At 43.9% G+C, this 21,768-nt stretch overlaps 1 protein-coding gene and 1 long non-coding RNA gene across 3 annotated transcripts in view; one reads left to right on the forward strand and one right to left on the reverse strand.

Annotated features, from left to right (window-relative positions):
• Positions 1-21,768, reverse strand: part of LOC310907600 — a 544,908-nt gene that overhangs the window by 126,771 nt on the left and 396,369 nt on the right. The gene's annotated exons all lie outside the window — the stretch shown is intronic.
• Positions 1-21,768, forward strand: part of CRHR2 (corticotropin releasing hormone receptor 2) — a 140,792-nt gene that overhangs the window by 33,355 nt on the left and 85,669 nt on the right. Inside the window, exons 1-2 of one of the 2 annotated variants that reach the window (XM_083882074.1) lie at positions 7,206-7,498; positions 7,637-7,756. In XM_083882074.1, the coding sequence (XP_083738200.1) occupies positions 7,381-7,498; positions 7,637-7,756 (238 nt within the window). In that variant the 5' untranslated portion in view covers positions 7,206-7,380. Of the gene's footprint in view, positions 1-7,205; positions 7,499-7,636; positions 7,757-21,768 lie in introns of those variants that run through there. The other variant, XM_083882073.1, reaches the window with a different exon arrangement.

The raw sequence follows: 21,768 nt of genomic DNA on the forward strand, positions 1-21,768 counted from the left end.
GCCAGTGGGGAAGAGCTCAGCAAATAATTTGGTCTTTGTTCAGGGCATCTGGAATGGGATTAATCTGATTAATGCAGACTTTTACATCAATCCAAATTGGTTCCTCTTAAAGGCAGCAAAGATCTACTCAGGGTATTGGTTAGAGCTGAAGACAAAATCAATCTCATCAGGTGAGTCTCATGGCAAAAGTTCTTATTTTTTTCTTTTGGTTTGCACACCTCAGTTAATTGGCATCTCTGGAATTTGCACTGGGGACACCATAAGAGATGTGTCCAAAATTAGTAAATTCTCTGAGATGTGTTACAAACATAACAGTTCAGCCAAGGGGAGAAAATTGTCAGGAAAACTTTAGTTGCTCAACAAGGCTACTGCTTGTGCTACTCTTTGTGTTTTAGGAGGTTTGCCACATTTATGAATGATTTAAATTAGTTAACCCAAGGAATAAAAATCCACTACATAGAGTAAAGCCCGAGTAATAACAATGAAAGACTCCCTGTGACATTCTGCTGATGGGATTCTTCCCTTTTATGACAAGCCCACATTTTGCCCAGTGTTGTCTCAGGGCAGTTGAGATGCCTGAGGACAAAACTGTGGTTTTGCACTGTGGTTGCTGCTTCAGAAGGATCTTCCCAAGGTCCTGAGTTTCTCTGCCAGCCTCATGTGGCTATTCCAGTTATGCTGGAGTACCTGAGATCCTGCAGGTCACACATTTTGGAGCAGTGGAATCAGAGTCTAGATCCTGCCTGCCCATCAATGGCAGCTTTGATAATTCATGGAAAGCAGTCAGAGCAATCTCAAGAGCTGGTAACTCTGCAATGTTTCAATCTGTTACAAGTCCTCTATTTTCCACTTGGCTTGGGCTCAAAGGACTACAGAAGCCACTAGTCCAAGGTCCCAAAGCCAGACTGATGGTGCTCCTCAAAGAAAACCCAAGCAAAAAGGAGTTGGATGGTTTAAAACTGGGAGTCACAACATTGTAGCTACCATGTGTGCCAGGCCATGTAGGCAGAGCCCAGACCCCAAAGGATTAGTTCTCTTACTTCCATTAAAGTTGCTGAGGAAGGTCTATTGATTAGATCCTGGCAATTTGGAGCAGGCTGGTTTTGTTGGCGCGTCTGATTTGGGTCATTTTTAGAGCAGCATGATTATGTGTTATTTCTCTCTCTTTGTGCTTTCTGAGCTACCTGATGTTTCAGAGTCAGGCACCGTGCAGTGCCTGTTGAGTTCCCAGAGGAAATGAGGGATTGACTTCTGAACGTTTCGGTGTCTTTTATTCCTGTACATCCATCCGGCTTATGATGCGTGGAAAGGCTGCTCTGATCTTCCCAGCGTGCTCTGAAAGGCAGCACAACAAAGCAGAGTGGGAGGCAAGGAGAGCAAAAGTTTGGCATATCCTTAATTAAGCCACAAGGTGTTTCATGGCTGATGTGTTGTGAGGAAGAGAACAGGACAAGACCCCTGAATCTTTTCATCCCTTTTGGCAGTGGTCCCATTGTAACATAACAGAAAGAGTGGGACTAATGACACACATCCTCATGGTCATCATTCATTCAGATGGGGCTCAACCCCCTTTTATTTTTGCTATTTTTTTGTGTGTGTTTATGCTGTAAACAGAGCACCAGGTCATTGCCAGGCATAGATAAATGTATCACATGGGCTCCTTTGTGTTGTGTGTCTCTGTGAGGAGCTGACTCTGAACTCGACCGTGTATAAAATCAGAGTTACTCTGGAATGTTGCTGTGCTCTTATGTGCAGTAGATGATGTTCTCTGCACATTCATCTAAAACACCTCACTTCAAGGAAAACAGCTCTGGCAGTTTATTAGTGTGTCAAGGTTGGTTCTTTTGTGTGTTTTGTGTTCATTGTAATCTCCCTGCAGTGTCTCATCGTTTGTCTCATGTAACATGATTCACTCACACAGGTTTTATAGCTGTAGAAAATGACAAGTGTATTCATGTGCCAAAAGAAATATATTGATATTATATTGAAATATATTGATTTGACAGCATAAATAATTAATGGCTACAAGCCATTTATTACTTATGCTGTTGGATCTTTTTACACTCCCAGTAAATATTTTCTAGCATCAATGAAGCTGCAAAGATTCATCACCACGGGCCTGCATTTATTAATTTTATCTTTGCTCAGTGGAGTCATACCTCATTTCTAGCAATAAAGGATGTCTCCTGTTTCTAACAAATGAGTTGATCAGCTGAAACAAAGATCTCTATGTATCTATGTCTAATCTTCCTCTCCACATACAATTTTCAACTCTGAACTTTCAATGTAAATTTCAAGTAGGTGCAGAAAAGACCAGATTTTGATTAAAAGTGTAGCCCTCAGTTTGAGAAGGGGTTTTCTTTAGCAGCCTGCTCCTGTAGCAGAGTGGAATTCATTGTGAGGTGCCAAGGGCTGGGGTGGCAGAGAAGTCAGCCATTTGTGACATATCCACAGCCAGTCTAGAACTGTCTGTGGAGACCTTGAAGCTGTCCTCAATCTCTTGTTGCTTGAATTACCTTACTCCCTGTGGTCTGAACGTTCTCCCACTCTGAAAATTGCATTTACACACCTGGAATGGGAAGATAAATATTCTACCAGACCATGATCGTGTTGTCCCTTCATTTGAGAAGTCAGAGCAGTTTTGCGGTGCAGCTTGAGGTTTGTGGCCCAGAAGCCCCTTTAGTAAATTTGTGCTTTCCTCAATGTCTTACATTCGTTACCAAGCTGAATAGTCCCAGTAACTTGAAAGTTTGGTGCTGGAAGGTCATTGCAGTAACAGAGGATTACTGAAGGGACACTTTTCAGAGAGGAAAAGGAGATGAGAAAAAACTTACTGTGCCATTTGAAACCCTCCAGCCTCATGTTTAGAACTAACAGCTCCGTGACTGGGTTAACAGAGCAGTTTATCCATTAGATGGAGAGTCTGGATGTGGATATGCACACCTGGGTTAGGAGGAGGAGAGCTGAAGAGCCAACACTGGGGCCGTGACTCGGTGTGATACTTCCACAGTGATGAGGTAAAACTCATGAAAGCCAAGTGGCACTGAGGTACAGAGGACATTGGTGTCACCAGATTCATGATGATGATGTGCATTTCCTGCCCCTAAGCCTTGTTGCAAAGCAGAACAGAGGGTGAGTGTTGTGCCTGGGGAGCAGGAGCTCTTCACATTGACAGATCGAGAACGTGAGTGATAAAACTGTCACTGCAGTGGGAGGCTGAATGCAGTGGCTTTTCCTTCTCTGAAGAAGGGAAATGAGGAGAGAGCTTGTGGGGTTGATTTTCCTTTTTGTTTTTTTTTTCCCTCCTCACAATAATCATCCTGGGTCTTGAAATACAGGAGGATTTCTTGATTTTGTGTAGATTGAGTGTCTGAGGAGAAGTCAGGTGGTTCTGGAGCTCCTTCCACCCTCTCCAAACACTTGCAGTGACCACCTGAGTCTGCCTAGAGCTGAGTGTTGATGTTACTGGATAATCACAGCTCATCTTTGCTACTCACTGTTGGTGGGGCAAATGAAAAGCTGTGCTCTGGCTAATTCCATCAGCTGTGGCTTGGAGTGGGTTGTAGATGAAAAAAGCAGCTGTGTAACAGTGGTGTGAGGGCTGACATACAGAGGTTTCCATTGCCATTTATGAGCAGAGCTTGTTCCTTTCCCAGAAGAACTGTAGGTGACCTTTTAGTAAGCCCTCTTTGAAGGGTCTTACTGAGCTCTCTATGTGTGGACAGGTTTATTTGTCTGTCTTGTTCACTTCCAGAGCCTTGCACATGCACCCAAACCAACCAGTGAATAGCAGCACACAGGATCGAGCCCATTTTGAAGCTGGAAAAGGTTTTCTGCCTGCCAGGAACCAAATCACAGCTTTCTTGGGGTGCTGAGGAATTTCTAAGGCAGATCTCTGCTGCCTGGCAAGGTCTGATTTGTGTTGAGTGCATCATGGCATCGGCAGAGAGGCAGCAGTGTCAGCTGCTGAAGGATTCCTGTCAATCTTTCATATAATTGAATTTGCTTCTTGCATAAAGAACAACATTTTCACATCAAATGAGTCCAACTGAGGGAGTACCCGGATTTCACTAGACCCCCAGTCAGAGGGAAATTTTGATGAAGTGGTTAATTGTACCCAGGGATAGCTGCAAAAGTAGTTTTTCATCAAGAGGTCACAGTAGAACTGGGATTATTAAAAAATGGTGCTGTTTTGTGGACTGAGGAACAATAAATTGTTTTCTTCATGCAGACTTAATCCTCAGCATTCATCCCCTCTATATTTATTTTTGCAGCAGGTTTTTTTATTATTATTATTAAATATATGGAACACAACGGGATTGTACAACGCGTGCTGCTTCTGATTTTCTAACGTTGGAACTGAAAAGATGGAAATCAGTTTAGATTGAAGATTTTCTAGCTCTTCTCACTTAAATGAAGAAATCATTCTCCTGATCCTGAAAAAATATTTAGTTTAATTCAGGGCTATTGTTTCAGGTGTTAACCACTATAAAGAACAGAACTGAAATGAAATCCAGCTTAGTGTTTGACTCTGTAATATTTGAACCATTTGAAAAATCTTCAAGAGTTTTTGCTGGAAAACACAGGGCAGCATTTAGGAACGTGAAACATTTACCAAATTTAAAAGTAGTTACATTTTTTTTGAAACTGTCATTCTCTTTTCGTAATTTATTAAGTGATGCATTCCTCAAAAAATTCAGGAAACTCCAGTGCCCAGAGCCTCCGACCAGGATTTTGATTCCAGTGTGCTGAACAAACAGTGTGAAAAAATAGAGAGGGCAGACAGTAGGTGAGAAATGAAGACTTTTGGCCAGGCTATGTGATTTTTCTCTTGCAGAGAGGCAGCAGAGGCAGGAAAAAAAATAATCTTACAACATCCTGGCCCAGTGTCCTGCTGACTGCTCAGTTCTGCCTGTGTGGGAGTGGCCACTGGGCACCTTCTGATGCTGTTCTGTGAAAAGGTCTCAAAGCCACCCCGAGGGGCTCAGCTTGAGGAGCACCAAGGAATTTTATGAGCTCAACTGCACTGTCAGGAAGGAGAAAAGGGGGTTTAGAGCACCCTTAATCCCTCACTCTTGAAAGTTCAAGAAAAACAGTTTTCTCCTCAAAGCCAACCAGTAGGTTGGTGGTGGTCATGTTACATGAGTGATGCTAAAATAAATTTCTCTCCTGCTTTTTGGGGTTAGAGGTGCCCAGGACAAAGAGATTTGTTGGTGTTGATAAGGGTTAATTTGTTGCAATTGAGATTTCTCCAGAAGGGCTGAAGTTTTGGGAATATTCACTTGGGAAGGAGATCAAGGCTCCAGAGAGAGAAGCAGAGAAATGCATTTGCTTGCCTCAGAATATCACAGTGTCTGGAGAGTTAGTACACTTGTTATTCTCGTGGGTTTTTACATATTTCAAATAAAAATACTTATCCCAAAACCACAGTGGCACTCCTCCCCTCTCTCCATTGCAATCTGAAAATGTTAGAAAATCTCCAGATTCCCAGATGGCAGAGTAACATCCTGGCTAGTTCTCTCCTCAGTGTATGTTGTTAATTTATTTGTTGTTCTAACCCAGTTATTTTTTCTTTTTCCTCCCTTTGGATGCCACAAATCTTTTGGTCCTCCAAAAGTAAAGAATAAAGCCCTTCAGTCTTAAATATGAATAAAAGAAAAGTCCAGGCCTTTGCAGGGTGGGTACAAATGTTATAGGAAGTCCTGTACCACTGCTTTGAGCTCAGTGTAAACACCTTGTCTGATCTAAAGCTGTGAACAGACCATAAATATTTAATTTGGGGATCCATTTCTTTCTGTCAAATTATCTTTGCTGTCCTTGACTTGTGTTTCTGCATTCCTCTCTGCCACTTCCATATCTACTGATCTTGGTCTACTCCCTTTCAGAAACAAGTTTCTGTTTGCTTCCCAAAATCCTTCTGCATCTGTGATCATTAATGATGCTCCTTAGCAACACTTTTTTTGAGGGATTTCCTCATAGCCTGGTGTAGCAAGTCAGAAAAGCTGGTCAGGTCTGAGCTGCTCCCCGGCACGTCCCAGAGGACAGACCTTCACCCAATTGCCACTCTGCTGAGCTTTGATTTCCCAAAGATAACCAATCTCCTTCCAAACTTCTCCTCCTTCCCCTTCACCAGACCTTTCTCATCCTGCCCCACACTGACCTCTGTTTGTCAAGCCCTTTGCTCTTCCCTCTCTCCCCACACCAGGGTTTTCTTGTTTAGAGGTTCCTCCTCTTGCTTCTGGTCAGCCTGGGTGCTCATCCTTTCTGGAAACTTTGCTCTCTCCTACCAGTGGAAGACAAAAGGAGCATTTCTTTTCTTCCTTGTCACCTGAATGATCCATCCTTTGCTTTGGGACTCTCCATGCTTTGCCCTGCTCTACTGTCCAACCCATCCCATCTGTGCGAGTGGCTGAAAGATGTGTTCCCTCCGTGCCTTCTCCCAGGCTGGGTTCCCAACCCTTCCCTACTCCCCCCACTCTGCCTCCTCTGTGGGTCATTATTCCAGATTTCTTTATTCCAGACCAGGCTGGACAGGGCTTGAAGCCACCTGGTTTATTGGAAGGTGTTGCTGCCCATGGCAGGGTATTGGAATGAGATGATCTCTAACATCTCTTCCAACCCAGACTTTCTGTGATTCCTCCAGATTCCTTTATTCCAGCACCTCTATCAGATCATCTCCTTCATCCCTGCTTTTATTATTTCTCTTCTTTCTCAAGGCCTGCACAGCATCCAGCACTGCAGCTCCTGAACTGGGTCCCTCCTTCCCCCCCACCCTGCCCCAGCATCCCTGCTCATCCTCAGCTCCATGCAGCAAAGGCAGGAATTGCTTTGCTCCACAAAAAAACCGAGGAGTTCTACTCCTCTGATGGCTTTTCCTGTTCCCCCTGGCTTTAATTTGCAGCCAGTATATTTTTTGCAAAAGTGCTCATCCCTGGAGCTGACAATAAAACTGTGTGTCAGAGAGAGGGAGGGAGAGGCAGAAGGAGAGGGAGGGAGGGAGGGAGATGCGGCAGCAGCAGCACAGCGATCTGGCAAAGTGAGGCGGCATCTGGGAGCTGCGAGCCCAGGGACACCGAGGAGACGTGAGCCCCTCGCCCCGGGCTCAGCCCGATCCCATTGGCTCCCGAGCCGCTGGATTTAAAGGGAAGAAGAGCTCGGAGGGCTGAACTGCACACAGACAGACGCAGACTCTCAGCCAAGTTGTCAGCACGCTGCGAGCAGGAGAGGCTCGCACACACCAGACTGCGGGGTGCCCGCAGCTTGATGCTCCTTTGGCTCCGGAAAGGGGGGGGAAAAGAAGAGGGGACCGAAAAACCAAAACAAAAACAACCAGAAAGGGGTGAAGGAGCGTGATCCAGTCCAGCAGTCCCGGAGGGAATAATGGATGTGACCATCTCTCAGTTCATCTTGGAAGAATTTGATGTGAACTGCAGCCTCCTGGATCGTCTACACGAGACTTTTTTAGAGAGTTCCTCTGTCCCTTTCCTGGGCTTTGATGGTAGGAATTGTTACCTGGTGCAGAGCTCGGGAAAAGCTTTAGAAGCGCTGAGATTCGGTTTGTTTTGTGATGCAAAGTGCTTTTTTATGCTTTCTCAACTGCTTCTTTTCTCTTTCTGTCTGGTTCCTCTCACCCCAGGTCCGTACTGCAATGCCACCACGGACCAGATCGGGACCTGCTGGCCCAGAACCTCTGCGGGGGAACTCGTGGAGAGACCCTGCCCGGAGTTCTTCAATGGGATCAAATACAACACCACGAGTAAGTACAAACTCTTTTCTCCTCCCGCAGATCTCGTGTTCAGAAGGTGCCTGGGGACACCCAAAATATATTTCCATTAAGGAAATTTTTTTTTTTTTCCTTGGGAATCAACATTTCCTCCACATTCCAGCCTGTATTTTCAAAATTCTTGCCTGTAATGATGCAGATTTCTCAAAAGCCCAGAGTTGTGGACACTGTTTCCTCTTTGCTGAAGTACATTTAGGGAGATCCAGGCAGAAAATCTCCTCTGCAGCCTGAGGAGGATTTGTTGTGCTTTGTGTGTTTGTGCATGTGCAGCTACGTAGAGCTCAGGGTGTTTGTAGCAGTGCCTCAGCCACCTGGATAATTACACAACCCCTTTGGCTCATGGAATATTCAGTGCTAACACCTAAGAACTGTATTTTTGGAGGACAGTCCCTTTTCCAGGCTGGCTGTGTGAGCAGGGGTTCACACCGTGCTGGGAGTTGTATCTAACAAACAGAAAGAAGGCTGAGGGCTGGAAGCTGTTTTAGCAACTTCATCAAGGACTGGCTGCTGGGGCTGGAGCTGCATCAGCTCTGCACGGGAGACAGGAGAGGAAATTAGGAGGCAAATCATATTCAAAGCAAGGGAGCATGGGGGCTCCTTAGAAATCTCCTGGATGCTTTATTCTTCAAAGTAAACAATCATGATGACTCACTACAAATTTATTATTCAGGCTGTGGGACCCAGGCACTCATTTCCTTTTGCTTATCTGTCAATACCCTTTGGACCTTTCATTAAGAGTTTTTAAACATATTAATTCCAAATATATGCACTCACTTGTTTTTGTCATGCATTTTTTCAGTGTGGTTTTGACTGCAGGGATAATTTCATTCCATGTTTCACTCTGAACTATTGCTTGGATGTTGATGGTCTCATTTGCAGGTAGTGGTAATTTTGTGGGGCAAGCATTCTCCTTAAGTCCCATAAAAGAGCAACCTTGACATTTTATATCATATTTTTAAACTTGCAGAAAGTGAATTTATTCTTTCCCCAGCTCATGGTATCATGGTCAGATAACTGGCCAAAAGTTTGGTGTGTCAGTTCTGTGAAATAAAGTCCCCTGCCAGATTTGTCCTTAGGGATGAGCTTTTGTCACCCCAGGCTTTGAGCAGAGTAAAAGAGAACTGCAAAATCATCCTAAAGCCCTCTAATCTCAGACCTGGGTCTTTGCAAGAAAATAGGAGGGAACCTGGAGTGGGCTGGGTGATGCTGGCTTTGCTTACAGCAGGTAGTTCACTACTTGGACAAGTCTCAGTTGAGACCAGAAGAAAATTTCTGAGAATTAAGGGCAGTGCAGAACACAGCGGAAAGAATTTAAATGTTTTTCCTGCGTGTGGAAGAAAAAACAAAAACATTAAACACCCTAGTTTGGTTTTTATAAACTCTGTTGATGCTTTCACTAGTTCATCAGTGACCTGATTTAAAGTTCTTCCCTGCTCCTCTCCTTCTCAGTGGTGGCTGATGCTTGTATTGCAGTCCTAGTAAGTTTTCTCTGCTTTTTAAACAGTGGCATGTTATTTAAATGAAAGACTGATGGCAATATGTTATTGAAATGCTAAAGCATTATTTTCTGAGGAAATTGATATTTTTCTCCTTTCAGCATAAAATATGAATAGCTATCTCCACTTGATCTTAGACACTTCTATGTGTTTAATTCCTCCAAGTTACAGTGCAGAAAACAGAGGGAAGGATTATATCAAAATTTGGTCAACTTTTGGAATCAGTAGCTCCTTGGGAAATAGCAGTTAAGTGATTAAAGCTTGGACAAGCAGTAGGACAGCAGGTTAAGGTTTGAATACACAGGTGCAATCTCTCTGAGCATTTAAAAAATATTATTACTCGATGCAGAGCACGTCCAGAATTTGGGAAAACCAGACACTGACACATCATGACCACTTGAATGATTTCACCAGGTTGGTTTGTGGGCTGCCTCATTTGTGATCAGGCTCATTGTGCTGAAAACCTCAGCTGTGTTCCCCGTGCAGATGATAAAATGAGCACAGACAACTGATTAAAGAATGGGAAATGGATCTTGCAAATCTCAGATGTGAATAATACAGCTCAGAATGAAGGTCTGATAGGAGATGGCTTGAATCAACATAAGATTTCTGCCTAGGACATGTAGTTCTGTTTTGTTTTGCATTTTGATGAGGCAGAGGGAGAAATTGTGGTTTGTTGTATTTTACTGATTTTTTTTTTTTTTTTGAGAGCAAAATCAGACCAATTTAGAAAAACTACCTTGCATTGCCTTTCTTCTACTAAGAGCTTATCCAGCTCTAGGTTGTAACTCAGCATTTATTATACTATCAGGTATCCCATGTTCATGAGCTGCCACCTTTTAGTGACTACAGCTTTCCTTTGCATTGATTTTGTATATCTGTGAGTATATTTTGTAAATCTGAGAGTTTATTTTGTTTATCTGTAAAAAGCCTGTAAAAAATTTGGATCGGTTTCAGTGATTTCTTTTCCAGTTTTAGAAATCAGGCTCTCAAAGATTCCAATTTCCCACCAATTTCCTGAAAGCAGCTCACCAGCTGGAGGGAATGAACCCAGCAGCAGCATTCCCTGTCAAGGAAAGCTTTTGCATTGTAGACACTGAAAAATCCAGACTGGGAAGTGCCCAAACTGTATGAAAAGCTCATGAAAAACTCAGAGAAGCACAAGACACTGATCCATGGCTGAGTTTTGGTACTCACGGGGTTATTTCTGCACCTCACTGTAGTCTCTGTGCAAGTAGGGGATGGAATTCAAGACAAAAACAGAAACAGGTAGGTCCCTGCACAGATCAGCTCATCAAAGGCTTTGGATGCACCTCCCCTGCTTTGTGTCCATCTTGTCACCTCTCAGGCTTTGATGTTCACTCTAACTCAGATGGGGAATGCTATCAAACCCTGCCAATGGCAGCAAATTCAAAGAAAAAGCATTTGAGGAACAAAAAAAAAAACAAAACCTTAAGAGAAAGAACTTGGGCTTTAAAAACTCTCCTCCTGTTTGCCACACTAGAATAAACTGTTTGCATAAAATATTTCCATCCTAACTGCAAGAAATTCCCGTGGTGATTCTGTGCCTGGGTCTGTGTTTCTCTGTGTCTCCTGGGAGCTGCTGAGTGACTCAGATAAGTTTCAGCTGCATTCGTAAAACAAAGTCTGTCAGTCTGTGAGGATTTTTCATCCCTGACATTCTGTTATTTTGGTGATGTGTTGGGGGTCTTTTTCTCCCTCTTTGTTTGGGAAATAAAGTCATGTTGACAGATCACACTCTGGTTACCCTGCGGTGTGATTTGTGAATATGGGCAAAATGCTCTTTGACCAAGGATCTGAAAATTATGCCATCCACTTACAACCTTGCAATTTTTGTTCTTAAAGTGGGAAAAAAATAAAATTAAAAGAAACAGGCAAAAAATAAAAGTCTGTGTTGGTGCAGTGTGTGACTGCACTTGTCTCTGCTCAGGTTCTATATTTAGCGAGAAATGACAATGTCGTTGCTGCCCTCTAGATGTGTTTGTGCTTTGACAGTGTGAAGCTTTTAGTCTTGTTTTAGGAAACAGATTAATTCACTTATTAGGATATCCTGAAGCTTGATTAATTCAGCAAATGGCCTGTAATGAGTCTGGTTTTGCTGCTTGCTCAAAAGCAGCCGCTCAAGCATGCACTTAGAGCATGTTGCAGGCTAAAGTAAGCCTACATTAACACTTCCCCTACAGATTTCCCTGTGCAAGGGGAAAATCCAGGATTAAATGTTCATCTGATGGACAAAAAGTGTTGACTTTTGTAGCCTCAACTGATTTGAGTTTGTCTCAAATACCTGGTGTGGCAGGGGGAGGGTTCTGTGGTGACACCCATCCATCACGGGCTGCTCACTTTGCTCTGCGGGAGCTGGAGACATTTAGAAGGTCTTCCAGATTAAAACTCACAAATATAGGTATTTCCAAGTAATATCAGCAGCTAATTTAAGTATTTAAGCTCTAATACAGGTCAGTGGAGCTCTAATTGACAGAAGGGGAGTGAAGCCTAGGGAGTTACTGAGCTCAGCCTAAAAGAAGAGCTCAGCTCAGCAGCCCTTGCAGAAGTGATGGTGCTGTTGGCTATGCCCAGGGGTATTTTGTTCCTGTTTCAGAGAGCCCAGCCTTGTTGTAGCTTTGTGTTTAATCTCCCAGGCCACACAGGTGTTGCAGATGCTCAGTGACAAATGATCCAATGCCCGTGTTCAGGCAGCTGAATTCATCCTTGGGTGTGTGTTGTGCTGGTCTGATCCCACACCTGGGGATTGAGATCAAACTGCTTTTGTGATGGACAGGAACAAAAGGTCTCTGGAGCTCCAACTCCTGCCTGCAAATCCCCCTCCCTCTCTCTCTCAGCTCTTTTACTGAAACAGCCACTTCACAGGAGTGTTTTGGTTATCACAAAAAGCGTCCTCCTCACCTCCAGGGACTGTGCAGCTGAAAACAGGCACATAATCCCCGCTAACCTTGCCCTGATGGGGACTTGGTTCCTCCTTGTTTTGAGGGGCTGTGCAGCACCTTTTCCTTGGCCCTACATCCATCTGCCTGGTGAGAAGGCTTTGGAGAGGGTTGGTGGCTTAGCAACGGGGCTGTTGTTGATGTGGATGGGCACAGGGGAAGGAGCCCCTGGCACACCTGTACCTGTTAGCAGGGCTTGCTCCACACTGAGAGAAAAATTCCTGCACTTCTATGGTTGTCTCACCTTGAACACAGAGAAATAATCTTTCGTGGGCTGAGTTCTTCAGTTAATTCACTGAAGAAGTGAATTAACAGCTCTTCTGGTTTGCATTTCCCCTCTTTTGAAAGGGTTTAAAGGGATGATTCAATTTTTAAACAAGCTAATTTTCGTGGATTAAAACCCCATTCTTTTATGGAGATCTAACCTTTGCTACTTTTCCTTCTGATTAATTATTGTTTAAAGTTCTGGAGATGTGGCTCCAGCCTGCATATAAAACATGAGCCTTGCTAGGAAATCGTTGGTCTCAGAGTCTTGTTCATATTTTGTGGGCAAGCTCTGTCCTGATAATTACAGAAATGTGCACTTTTATAAGTGGCTGGCCCAGAGGCTCAATTAACATTTTCACTTGTGTTTTATCTCATGTATTTTAGTGTCTTGACCAATTCTGTTGATCACATTCACATGACTTACTTGTTCCCCAGAGGTTTTTCTGGCTTGGTTTGTAAAGGCCACATTTTTGACAGCGAAGTCCTGCTGTAAATGACAGAGACTCCTGAAGTCCTGGTGGCTTTTCATCATTATTGGAGAGAAATAAAATGCCCATCATGGGCATGCATGTGTATTTCCAGACCGAAAAAAATTACTCTAAAACCCTAAAGCTACTCTCACCTCATCTATCTTCTATAACCTTGTTAGATATCTAGAAACCTTTTATCCCACTGTTTAATGACGGAGGATTTGGGATAAAAACAAATGGTTCGTAGCCAATTTTAGTTATGGAGTCACTAGAAAAATACTTTTTTTGTTGTTGTTTTTAGTTTAAAAAACGGTCTGCAGCCTTGCAGTAACCATTTATCAGCCATCCTGGGGGGTAAAACACAGTATTTTCAGCTAGGAAGTCAAGAGTACATGAAAGTTAAAGGAAGGAGACTGATGAGAAATGAAACAAACTCGACTGTGGAAAAAAAAGAAAAAAAAAAGTCCAGAATTGGAATTCTGGGGGAGGAAATAAAACATCATTTTTAAGCTCGTAAAGGTTCTCTCTGAGGAGATCAAATCTGCAGCTGATTAGGTCAGCTTGTCTCCAATAGCTCTGTGTCCAGACAAAGATTTCAACCATTTTTGTTCATTTTCTCTCGCTGGTTTTGCAAGAGAAACACAAATACACACATCTTCTGCAAATACAGTGGGAGGCTCTGGATTTCAGTCATGCACAGATGGGAGAGGCTTCACTTGTTTCACCCCAAGTTTTTTTTCCTTTTTTTTTTTTTTTCTTTCCTTTGTGAAGCATAATTTATAGTACAAGATGGTTCTGATTTTGCAGTCTGGAGGGGAAAAGTGTTGGAAAAAATATTTACCAGAAGGAATGAGAAGAATCCATTTTTCTTGCTCCCTCTACTATCATCATGTAAAATATGTGATTTCTTCATTGAGCCTGAGACACAAGTTAATTGCATGTAGTAAAATAAGGAGATCATTAATGTTACTTCAGTCAACATTCAAGGACCTTTTCTCCAGCCAACTAAACATGGATTTGTACTTTAGTGCTTTGCTAATTAGCAAGATGAGATGTTTTGAGTTATGAGATGGCTTGCTGTGGTCCTGTTGTACCTTTGGTACTGATTTGGGTTCTCTTCAGTTTAGGCTTGGGTTTTGAGGCAAAATTCACCCAGACTTTACCAGAACTGGAACTGCAGCTGCCATTTTGCACCAAAGTCAGTCAGACCTGAGCAGTGGCACATCTTGGAGAGGGCTTTTAACCCTGGGCCTTCGGGGGGGTCAGCAAACAAAGGGTTGCCCACATTATTTTGGAGGCTTCTTTGGATTCTTTCTTTCCCTAAGGCCACTGCCCCATCCATCTCTCTGGAAGTTGCTCTTGTCTAAGCTGGCAGTGACTTCCAGCTGGCAAACAGATGGACTGAAGTCCATTTCTTTCCACAAGTTTGGAATTAGATGATAGTTGCAAAAATGTGTGTTTCTGGAGCACGGGGAGGAAGAGGGAATGGCTCAGGGGCAGATGGGGAAGGGAAAGAATGAAATACATTACAAATCCTCTTCTTACTGTATCAAAATGAGAGGAAAAATCCCACCCAGCTGCACCCAGTGTGAACACTCTCCTGTGGATTAGGATTTCTTGTTTTGTTGTGACCCATTTCCCATCCAGACGAGCCGTGGGAGGCTGAGGTGGAGCCACGGAGGTGGAATGGGGCTGTTCTCTCCAGTTTCTGAACACCTGAGACTCTCTGTGACTCGGTGGCTCCCAGCCTCTGTCTGCTGTCCCAAAAGCTGGGGGACAGTGTCACTGAGGCCACGGTCACCCGCCATTCCGCCTGCCAGCCACAGGGTGTCACTTAGAGTGCAGGTAAAGCCAGTGTCACCCAGGGGCTGCTCCGCGTCACCTGCGGGATGGATGGATGGATGGATGGATGGATGGATGGATGGATGGATGGATGGATGGATGGATGGCTGGCTGGCTGCAGGGTCACCCTGGACTCTGGGGCAGAGCTGTTCCCCAGCCTGCTGCACAGCAAATGTAGAAGCATCTGTAGATGGCAAGGAGAAGGAATTCTGCAGACCTGAGATATTATAAAAATATATGGTTTTATTGCGAGGGTCATGCGAAAAAAGGGCTTTGCCTTCAGCCACCAGCCTCGGCTGGAGGGAAGCCCCAAAGAGAAAGGGAGAGAGAAAGGGTATGAGGTGAGGGAGGTAAAAAACCTAAGAGGGGTAAGAGAGAGGTAAGAGCAAGAGGATAAGAAGGGTAAGAGGGTAAGAGAGTGAGGTCCTTATTACAGTACGTTATATCTCCTTTTGTGTTGAATATTCTAATTTGCAGTAACCAACCGGCACAAGATACAAAACCTACAAACTTTGCATGCAGCCTATGAGAACTACTATATTACCATATCATCCTATATTCTAAAGACTACTTTTCTTATCTACTTTTTCCCTGATGCCTTGACAGGGTGGAGAGGGGCTACATCCTTGGGTCCTTTTGTTTTCTGTCCTTCAACCTAACTCCAACCAATCACTGTCTTCCTGCCTGCCATGATCACACCTCAAAGCTGCCCTTCATTTCTATTTCACTCACAGGTTTTACAGGCAAAAGAACCTCACTGAGGTGAAACAGGGACAAGGACACAGTGGGGAAGGATGTGTCCCCTCTTCTGTGGGGTGGGTGGTGCCTCTTTCACCAGGGCTGCTCTGAAAAGCTGAGGGAAGGGCAGTGCTGAGCTTTGTGCCGAGGCAGGTGTGTTGAGGTCGGGGATGTGCAGCCATACAGAGCAGCCATTCAGGAATGAGCCAAAATCTATCAGAGGAACCTAAGCAGGCCACAAGAGCCTGCCCTTGGATGATGCAGGGATTGCTGGTGGCTGGACACACCTTGTTCATCACTGCACCGCTGCCCTTTGCATCACTCTGCCTGGGTGCTGTCCCCTGGCAGGGACTGTTGGATTTTCCCTGACAGATGCTCCAGGTGCTCCCACTTTACAGGAATAACTCATAGGTGTGTTAACAATGGAGCAACAGCACCTCAGCTGTGACCTGCTTGTGTTCTGCAGAACAATAAATCAATAAATTAGTCAGATTTAGGTTCTTTAGGTTTCCCTCTGTGCTCTGCCATGACACAGAGGTATCTTTGCTGCTCACAGAATGGTGGATCTTTGCAATTTCTGTGTTTTGGAAGAACAGGATTTCAGGCTGTATCCTTGTCCAAATAAAATTCTCAGGCTCTGACAGTCCTTCAAGGCTTTGCTCAAAGTTTACTGTCCTGGGAAAGGGAACCTTCTACTCACTTTTGGACCCCAATATCCAGACTTGACGCCCAGATTAGAACAGCCATTCTTAGCAGCTTGAGAAGCTGATGAGAAATGAGGTTTCCCATGGAAATTGAAGAGGAATGGATTTTTAGTAGATATTTTCTTTTTGGTTTTTTTTCAGTGCGGTTTTCATTCCCCTCAGATGTTATTCTTGGAGTTCATAATTGGTAGCTCTTGGGACAAATTCATAAAATCAATAAAACTTGGATTGCTTTATGCTGACTTCTTTCTCTGCTGTGCTGGGAATAACAGAGGGCCACATACTGCTCCATATGAGACTTGTGCTGGGAGAAGCAATACTTTGAAGCAAATTATAGGAAAAGAAACCCAGTATTAAAAAAACCAAAATAAATCTCAAGTCTCATGGAGAGTTTTCCCTGGGAAGACAGAAGGAAGAGCCTTTTCCCAGTTTGGTTTTATTGTCCCAAACCCCTGGTGGTTGGAAAGCCCTGACCATGCTGTGACAGAGGAATTAATTCAGAGGAGCTGCATCCTCCTCAGTCAGCCAGGGAGCAAACGGAGCTTTGGAAAACAGAAAATGTGTTATGGAAATGAGACAAGCACAGAAAATAGGAAATTACTTTGCTAATGCATCATCACCATTTTAACTAAACTTAGATGTGACTTCCCTGGGATTCTTTTTCTCATTTCTAAGAATTTTTATCTAACTTAGGAATTGCTGAATTGTGCCAGTAATCCCTGAAACCATCAGCATTTGTATATTTTAAAGTACATCATGATTAGTCAGGACTTGTTTCAGGATCTTCAGTCTCCACACCGACTCCTGCTCTGCAACTGGAGCAGCTGCTGCAGAGTTTGGAAGCAGAAGGATTTCAAAGATTGTTGTTCCTGGACTGACCATAACACACTTGAACAACTGAAAACTGATCTCTGTGTGGGAGCCAGTGGGGAAAATTGGAGTTTGGGTGCTGGAAATGGATTTCTAGGATTCAAAAGGAGGGGACAGCCTATTCCTTTGCAAGCCAGCAGAGTGGAAGGCTGGGGATGAAAGGGAGAGTGAGAAGCAAGGCCCTTCAAAGAGATTTCCAGTGTTGGCTTTCCACAGAGAAAGCTCCTCATGGGTTCCTTCCTAGTGGGAGTTCTTCTGTCCCAGGAGCTCTGGGGAGAGAGAAAAATTTGGAAAGCCCTTTTGGGAAGTCCTTTTCATCAAAGGCTTATTTGTCTTTTCAGGATGTGGATGGTGGTATCTTGGGTGGGATTGCAGGGATTTGGGCAGGGGTGCACCTGTCTGGGTGAGGATAGTGACCCCATCACCAGCTAACAAGGTCTTTGTAGAGAGAGCCCCCTTTCATTCTTCACTGAGGACACTTCGTATTAAAGAAAGACAGCATCCCATAGGCTCACATTTTGGTAAATTTTGACCATCTAATCCAAACTTCTAAATTTCCCATTCCACATAATTATCACGTATAAACTCACCCACTTGCCCCTATGTCATTAATTACCAAATTAATGTCTGAAGATGCACCAGAGCTACCTGTGACTCAGGAAGTCTCCTTAGCAGCCCAGAAATCAAAAGGTTTTTGTTTAGTGTGAAAGTCAGGGAACAAATCCCCTCTTGGATCTGCTTTCTGTTTCCAAGCCTGTCTCAAATGGAGCAGGGATAAATCCAGGTGCATTTGTGGTGGTTCACTGCATCTCCCAGTTCCAGGGAGTGGCTGTAGCAGCAGGAATACTGGTGTTTGCTGCTTCTTACTCCTTTTTGGGGATAACTAAAGGATCCTCACAAAGATCTTTTCACACAGTTAAGTCATCCTTGTCCACCTGCAAACCCATTCTCAGTCTGGATTTCTTTTTTTCCCTAATCTGATTTTAATCCCTTCATCTCTCCTGCTCACAGCATGTTTCTCCTGGGAGGAAAAAAAAATCCAGCAACAGCAATAACAGCAGTTTTATTCTCCATGAGCACTGAAGGAATAAACCTTCAGTGAATGCTGAGGGGGATTAGAAGGATCTCTGAGCTGACCCAGTGAGGTGAGTGTGTCAGAAGAGCACAGACACCACAGCAGTGTGATTCACTTTATCCTGGGAATATGTAAAAAGCTCTCCTGAAACTAGAAATATAACCACAACAGCTAATCAACAGTTAGATTTTTCAGCAAACCAGGTGCAAAGCCTTTCCTGGGGATTCTTGTTTTACTGATTCTCTGTTAGATCTCAGCTGCAAACCTGTGGCTGAGTTCCTGGGATTACAGATGAGCACCTGACCACACTCCCTGCAATTACAGGGCTTTGAGAGAATCTGGGGGGTTATTTTTTCATCACTTCTTTCAGTGGTCAGATACCTGCCTGCTTCCTGTGTGACTTCAGTGCATCATCTCTCCTAGGCTCTTTATCCAACCCCATTCTCATTTTCCCAGTCCCTGAGCAGGCACAGAAAGAGGCATGAATGGGGTAGATGTGAATGAGTCACTGATGCTCTGGGACCAGGTGAAAATCGACTGTGTGTGCACTCAGCTTCTGGTGCACCTGAGCTTAAAACTCACCTGAAATCTCAGGGAAAGAAATTGATTTCTCTGTGGTAGCTCTTTGTGAGTCTTTAGGTTTATGAATTACTTTGAAGACTTCACTGGGATTTTATCATGTCCTTCATGAAATGAAGCACTTCTAGGAATTCTGAGCATGAAGCTGAAGAAGCTCTGGCTTTGCTTGGTGAAAATAAACCTGGTATGACAATAGTTGGACCAGATGAACTCTGCTGCTCCTTCTAACCAGGCATTTCTGTGGTTCTGTGATATCTCTACAGATCTCAGATAAATCCTTTAGTGGCCTCTCTCACCAGCTGTTTTTCATGAACACCTGTGGCTTGGTGATGGTGTTTTTTATATGAGGAACTTGTGTTACCAGGTGTGCATCAGAGTGAGAGTGGTCCCAGACTCTTGTTTTGATTCCATTTACCTGTTGATGTGTAATATGTGAATTTCCTGCACCATTAAAGTGGTTTAGTTCATCCTTTGCTTGCTTTTAAGGGGAATCGAGTGATACTCATGGGGCACTGATGTTTGTCTAGTTGCCATGTTACCTCAGTGAAAATCAGCTGGAAAAGACAGGGCTAATTGCTTTGATTTAATCCTGAAAGGTCAGTGACTCAGTGATGGCTCATTCGTGGAAGTTCTCTGCTCGAGGTAAAAGGACTGGATAAAAATAGCTTTCTTGGGATGAACTTTAGGTGTGCTGGAAGTTTCAAATCATAGCATCAAAGAATGGTTTGAGTTGGAGGGGGCCTTAAAGATCACCTAGATCTGACACCTCTGTCATGAAAGGCGTGGGGCAAACCTATGGGAGGCATGCAGAAAGCATTTGTGGGGAAGAATTTCAGTGCCTCACTGCCAGCTGTGGCACAGCAGGCAAAAATCTGAGTTGCCATCCCAAAGAACAGCAGGTGAGAGAAGGGAGTTGAGGGTTAAATACCAGATGTAAAGAATGAGGATGATGCTGTCCCACATCCAAGGCAGGCAGCAGAGGATAACAGACAGTTCCTGACTGCAGGGCCACCAGAGCCTCTGAGCAAACTAAAATTCAACAGAAGGAAATGTCAGGCCCAAAGTGTAAATGAAAAGGGGACGTGCAGCTTGATTTTTAGCATGTTCAGCCTAAGTACCTTCTCCCTTCCCGTGTCTCAATGGGAAAGAAATGTTCACAATTGGTTTTCTTCATTATTTTCCTTTCTGTCTCTCAGAGGATGTTCTTGTCCCCTGGTTTGGTGGGCAGGCACAAGGCAGGACCACAGCCTGTCTTGTCAGCCCCTTAGAGCCACTCTGGTTCTGGCTGTGTTGCCTTCAGTGTGAATTCCAGGAGTTCCCTGGCCTCAGCTGGCAGGAATCCATCTGGCCCATCGGGGTGGGGTTGTTCTGGATCCCTGCAGCAGCCAAGAGGCAGCGGCTGTGGCTGTGCCAGTGTGAAAGGGAAGGGATGGAGGCAGTTCCCAACTTGTTCCTGTCAGAACAGGCAGCAGATGAGACCTGTTCACGCCCTGCAGCTGGTCTCTGCCTCAGGCTCCCGTCCTTCAGGCCTGCCCTTTGGAAATTAACTCCAATATTTCAGGGACTCTGAAGCTTTCCAACTCTAGAAAGACTTCTCTCATCCTCTTTTTTGGTTTAGAGTGCAAGAAGTTCCCTGCTAACATGTCACCTTTATTCCTCAGCATCATTAATTTCTTTGGGGACTGAGCCAGGAGAGTTTTGAGGAGAGAATCTGTGTTTTGCAGTGCTTTGTAAGAGTTTCCATACAAAGACTTTTGGATGTACAAAGTGCTAAGCAGGCAGCTGGATTTCAGTGTCTTAAAACTATTCTCTCCAGGTCTCTCTTTCAGCAGTAAAAATCTTCTGTTCTCAATATGGAGATGTGAAGTGAATGGAAAGCTTCCCTTTGTGTGGTCTGGGAAAACCAGAAATACTTTCATTAGTACCTTCAGAACTGCAGAAATATCCATGAGCTTGGATATTTCATTTGTGTAAGTGATGGGTGCAGTCACTGATATATTTGTGAGTTTACCCATAAGATTTTACAGCTCTGTGTCTCTGTTTTCATGCCTTGCTGTCTTGGTGCAGACCTGCTGGTCTGTAGCACCTGCAGGTTTTCTGTGTGCCAGATGAAGTGCTCAGTTATCACAATCACATTTATTCAGCTTATTTGCTGCTCTTCTCTGCAATGCAGGGTTGTTTCCTAGGCTACATTTTCTAGTATAATACATATCCTGTTGTCAGGTCCCTTCCAGTGGATTTGGCTTCACTCCTTGATCCAATGAAGATAAATTAGTGAACTGTCCTGCTTTATCAGTGGAGATGGGCTTTGTTTTCCATTAGCTGAGGTGTTTTTTTTTTCTTTTTCTTTTTTTCTGAAAACACACTTCAAATACATCATGCAACTTTGTAGCATGGATGAAGAGGAATTTCAAACTCTCAGGCAAAACTATATGAGACAAGGAAAGGAGGAAGCAGCCTTTGATCAGCCTCTGCATTGCCTTTTTCATGCTAAAACCTAAATAAAAAGCTAAAACCTCAATTGTGTATTGATTCCCTGAAGGGGAATACTCAAAAGTGTATTGATTCCCTGAAGCTTCTTGGTGTCAGCCCCATGGGTACAGGGAACACTTTGGGTGTGATGAGCAGTGCAGGGAGTGACAGGGTCAGCAGCGCGCAAGTGCAAGAAATGGAGCAATAGTGAAACCAGCAGCTTCATCCTGGCTCCAAAAACTGCAGAATTTATACAGTTTAGCAGGTAGCCAGAGTATTATGAACCAAGTGTAAATGTATCAAGCCCTGAGGGTCCAGCCCTTGCAGATTGGTTTAAAATAATCTTGGAGAGACTGCTCTTCAGAGGTGTTTTGTAAAGTAATAGGTTTAATAAATGAAAAATAAAAAATGTTACAGAAAACAAAGAAAAGCTGCACACAGGTGTCTGAGAAAACCTCTGACACCCTGCTAGAAACACTCCAAAAAGCCTCTTAGTTCCTCTGTGCTCCTTC

This window comes from Zosterops lateralis, assembly GCF_965231275.1.
Source record: "Zosterops lateralis genome assembly, chromosome: 1".
NCBI classification, from domain to species: Eukaryota; Metazoa; Chordata; class Aves; order Passeriformes; family Zosteropidae; genus Zosterops; species Zosterops lateralis.